This window comes from Myotis brandtii, unplaced genomic scaffold (genome assembly GCF_000412655.1).
Source record: "Myotis brandtii unplaced genomic scaffold, ASM41265v1 scaffold357, whole genome shotgun sequence".
NCBI lineage: Eukaryota > Metazoa > Chordata > Mammalia > Chiroptera > Vespertilionidae > Myotis > Myotis brandtii.
In genome coordinates, this window is record NW_005363729.1 from 942,500 (window position 1) to 947,460 (window position 4,961).

Sequence of the window (4,961 nt, forward strand, 5' to 3'; positions counted from 1 at the left end):
TCCGGGGCTGGGTTGTGGGGCTGAGACACAGGGGTCCCCTGGTGCCCACCCCGCCTGGGTCCCCCTCGTCACCTAGAAGGCGGGCCACGTGGCCTTCCGAGATGATGGCGGTGATGAACTCGGGCACGTCCCGCTGGTGTATCAACAGGGAGACACTGGTCGGCCTGAAATCGCTTCTCATCAGGGTGAGCTGGACCACCTCCCTGGAGAGGGACAGCACGAACTTACCGCGCGGCTCTCCCTGCGAAACCTCTCCCCGGGTCACAGGGTGTCCAGCTCGCCCAGCAGCCCCGCCTCCAGGAAGGACACGGGCTCACGCCAGGCAGAGGGAGGGGGCTGAGCCCTGGCACTTCGCCTGCGTGGGCCCCTCCTCCACAAAAACAGACCAAAACGCCAGATTTTGCTCCCGTGGCCGTAAAAAGGCGGACATAACCCAGGCTGGGCCCATCGTCACAGGTTCGCTTTTTCCTTCTGGTTTTAAAATAAACTAGAGTCAGCGCCGTTCCTGGTCCTGGGGCCGTGCGCCCTCACTGATGGCGAAGCCGGCGTCGTCTCCCGCTCAAGGACCAGCGTGAAGACCGCTGTTAGGGGACCAAGGGTCGCAGGGGAGGCCGGGCGTGGCCTTTAGACCCCAGTGACTCGTAGATAACAGATGGGACGTGGAGAGAGAAACGGACACCTCAGTGCAGCCCCGACCCGCTCACCTGACTGTTATTCGCTTCGAGGGGTCGATCTGCAGCATCTGGGGCAAAACGGAGCTGCAGGTCTTGGCGTGGGGGACCCGCCTCTCCTCCAGGGTCCTTAGGACGCTGCCCAGCTTGTTGGGGAGGCTCCGGATGGACTTGCGCAGCAGCATGGCCTCTGTGGCCTAGGAGACGGGACACTGCGTCTCACGTTTCAGAACCAAATCAAAGTGGCCGGGACCAGGGGGAGCGCCAGGGAAGCGGGGAAGCCGCGCCGCCACCTCCAGGACCACCCAGAGACCACCTGAGCCCGGGACCTTCTAGAAGGTGCGGAGGTTCAGAGCAGCCAGCAGCCTCTCACTGGGCAGAGGGAGTGGGGGACCCTCCTCCTGCCCACAGGCCGTGTCCCTGGTGCAGGGCCTCCAGCTGCGCTGCGCTGCCCCCTGGGGTGCGCCTGTGGGTGACCAGCAGCCCGTGCTCAGGCCCCAGAGGTCCAGGCCACCGCTTGCAGCTCCCGGCCCCCTTTCCTGGAACAGGGCCAGAGCGCAGCCCACCGCCCACGTGGCCGCCCCATGCCCGTGCCCCTGAAGCCGGTTTTCGCCCCGTAAAGGACGGACAGTGAGAACACCTGGGGGCCGCGGTGAGGCGCAGACTCCGTGGATTTGAACATTACCATCCCGGTCATCGTTGCCCTGGGCCAGGTGCGAGTGCAGGGGTGGGCCCGGCAGCTGGGGCCGGAGGAGCCGAGGAGGAGTGCGGCCCTGGGGGGGAGGCGCGTGGGCCCGCTCCACCCGCCTGCCGTGGGGCGTGGGGTTGTGGTGGCCGGGAGGGCGCTGGAGGCGGCTCACCTCCATGAAGGAGCAGCTGACCATGTCGAGAACGATGCAGCCCAAGGACCAGACGTCGGCTTTCGGGCTGAAGGAGAAGCCGAGGGCCTCGGGGGCCATCCAGGACTTCTGGAAGGGGTCTGCGGGCGGGAGGGGTGCGTGAGCCTGTGTGCGCTGGGGAAGCAGCACCCTGACGCACGAGCCCGTCAGCCCCCTGCTCTGAGGCGGGGACGGCTATCTGTCGGGGCCTGCCCTCCAGGCAGGTGCCCACGGTGGCTGCAGTGGTCCGGAGAAGGTTGAAATCTGCACCCTCTTTAAACATCTTGTCCCTTTAAACATCAGGACCTGGAGGCACAGTTCCAGTTGTCCCCCTTGTTTCTACACCTGAACCCCCGACAAGGAGCCAACTAAGTAGGGTCCTCGGGCCAGCTGTCAGGTCCCGCGAGGCCTCAGCCAGTCCCTCCCTCTCTGGACCTCCATCCCCCAGCCAAACAGCAGAGGGTGGACTCCAAGGACCCTGCCGTCTACCTCCAGGAGATCCACCCACCCATCCGTTCATCCACCCACCCATCCATTCACCTGTTCCTTCTAATCACCCACCCATCCACTCACCTGTCCATTCTACCCACCCACCCATCCATCCACCCATCCATTCACCTGTTCCTTCTAACCACCCACCCATCCATTCACCTGTCCATTCTACCCACCCACCCATCCATTCATCCATCCACCCATCCATTCACCTGTCCATCTACCCACCCACCCATCCATTCATCCATCTACCCATCCATTCACCTGTCCGTTCTATCCACCCACCCATCCATTCATCCATCCATGCATCTATTCACCTGTCCATCTACCCATCCATCCATTTATCCATTCACCTGTCCATTCTACCCACCCACCCATCCATCCATCCACCCACCCATCCATTCATCTGTCCATCTACCCACCCACCATCCATTCACCTGTCCATCTACCCACCCACCCATCCATTCATCCACCCACCCATCCATTCACCTGTCCATCTACCCATCCATCCATCCATCCATCCATCCAGCCAGCCAGCCAGCCAGCTATTCACCTGTCCATCTATCTACCTGTCTATCTATCCACCTATCCATTCTCCTATCCATCTATCCACCTGTTTTTTTCATCCATCCACCAACCTGTCCATTCACCCACCTGTCTACTACCCACCTATCTACCCATCCATCAATTCACTGGTCCATCCATCCATCCCCTGTGCACCAAGGACAGGAGGCCAGTGCAGCAGTACCGGACACCCCACAACTCTGGAGTTCTCCCCTGTGGTGTTCCCTCCGGCCCTGACAGCTGTTAGAGGCTAGAAGCCCGGTCCCTTGCCCCGTTGTCTTCTCAAAGGAGAGCTCATGTTGCCTACTCCCCATCTCTCCTACCTCCTGGGTACCATTAGGACTTAGTAAAGTGATCCATCACTAGCCAATGCCTGGCCCGCACCAGGCTTCCGCCTCTACCTGTCAGTTCCCTTTCTTCTCCCTCCATGAAGGTTAACATTTTCTGGGTGTCTCTGGGGCCCTGCATGCCTCCCCCCTGGAGGAACGCCTGCTCAGCTACAATCCAGGCAGGGCTCTTCAGTCTCCTTAGCCTAGGAGGGGTCTGTGGGGACCTCCTGAGCAAGGACAGGTTTGATGTGGCCTTGTTCCAGCACCCAGAGTGGCCACCGCCCTCTGGACTCTGGGAGCAAGGAGCTTCCCGTGAATGGCCCCTCCCCCACTGCTCCCCGCCACCTCGGTCCCTGCTGGGGACCCCGGCCACCTTCCTCTGCCCGGATGTTCCACTTGGCTCTGTGGGTCATCAGTGCGTTGCAGCTCAAGTCCTGCAGTTTGCAGTGGTTGGTGCCCACCAGGGCGATGTTGGAGGGCTTGAGGTTCCTGAAACCAAGGGGCACACCTTTGCACCCGCCCATGGGGCCCGTGTGCACCCTGAACCTTACTTCCTGCCCCACCCAGGTCTGCAGAGCAGCCCACACCCCTCTCTTCAATAAATGCCCCCTTGGCAGCCCACTCTTTAAATACTGTCTTCTGTAAACAGAAAATACAACCGGTTGTTTTAAATTGGAAAAAACAAAAACACACAAAAAAACAAGCCAACCACAGGTAGGAAACCACCCGATCCTGCGGCTCCGTCCACGTCTGAGCGGCGCCTCTGCATGGGGTAGTTTCCCACGCTGAGCCGTGAGCACGCCCTTCGCACACGCAGCCCCCGTGCGTCCCTCTCCTCGACATACGATCGGCCGGAAGCCATTCCCGGCCCCTCCGACCGTGGATTCGGAGCCCGAGCCGCCTGGCCAGAGGCCACGGCAGGTTAATCTCGGTCCCGGGCGTGCTGTTATCTGCGTGCTTTCCTTGTACTTTAGAACCGACCCGCCAAGTCAGCTCACTGCCGAAGCTGCGTGGCGAGGGTGAATCAGCGCGGGTGTGGGGGCAGCTCCCGCCTGGGAGGCAGAGCTGTGACCGCGGCCGCACCCCGCGCCCTGGATTCCGCACCCGGGCACTGACTCCGAGGGGCACGGGGCTGTGTCTCCTGAGCCCCCGGCCCCGTCACCTGTGGATGATGTCCCGCTGGTGCAGGTACTCCAGGGCATCCAGCACCTGGCTCAGCATGTACTGCAGCCACTGGGGAGAGAGTAAGAAGGCGGGACTGGAGGGGCCCAGCTCCCCCGCGGGGACCCTGCAGCTGTTGGGGGGTCGGTGACGGCTCAGTGCGGCCTGCAGGACCGCGGCACCCTGTCTCTTGTGTCCTGAGACAGGGCTGAAGCTGGCCAAGCCCAGAGCCCGTGCAAGAGGCTCCGCCTCAGGCTCCCGAGACCATAAAACCACGCGAGCCAGGGCGACGCCCTAGTGCCCGGACCCCGCACTCCTGTCTCCACGGAGACCCTGTGCCTGGGCTCCGGCCCCGCACCCACCCCTGTGGGCGACAGAGAGGGCGAAGTCTTCAGTGCCTGTGTTTAGAAAGAAAAGAGCCCTGACAGAGAATGTTCTGGAAGCATTTTGTGTCAGAAACAAGATCCAGCTAGTTTCCAGGGCAGTGGCTTTCAAACCGTGTTCCTAGAAGCCTGGGTCTCCCCGGGGTGTCAGAGAGAGGCTGAGCGGGACGGGGCTTCCTCTCACGCCCCCTCCACCCTCCCGCCTTGTCCCCCAGTTAGAGTGGATCGCTTTCCTTACTGGTTTTCTGAGGACATTGTGCTTCACAGGGTCCCACCTCTCAGAAAGTCTGAGACCCTCCGAGCCGCCCTTTGAGGCCGTGGGTGGGGAGGGGGGATGAGGAGGGGCACGCCTCCCAGAGCACTCAGCAAGGAGACGTTGGGGAGGCCCACCAAACAGAGGGGTGCTCAGAGCCAAAGGAGGCACGGCCACCTGGGGGACCAGCCCAGGGGACAGCACGCTGGCCCTGGGGCGGGAGAGGGGCG

General features: G+C 62.2%; 1 protein-coding gene across 1 annotated transcript in view; it reads right to left on the bottom strand.

The window, feature by feature from the left end:
* The window catches only part of STKLD1 (serine/threonine kinase-like domain containing 1), a 21,244-nt gene that overhangs the window by 6,801 nt on the left and 9,482 nt on the right, over positions 1–4,961 (bottom strand). Inside the window, exons 6-10 of the mRNA XM_005871789.2 lie at positions 4,097–4,167; positions 3,308–3,423; positions 1,532–1,650; positions 705–868; positions 73–203 (exon numbers count right to left, since the gene is read on the bottom strand). Coding sequence (XP_005871851.1) covers positions 73–203; positions 705–868; positions 1,532–1,650; positions 3,308–3,423; positions 4,097–4,167 — 601 coding nt within the window. The remainder of the gene's footprint in view (positions 1–72; positions 204–704; positions 869–1,531; positions 1,651–3,307; positions 3,424–4,096; positions 4,168–4,961) is intronic.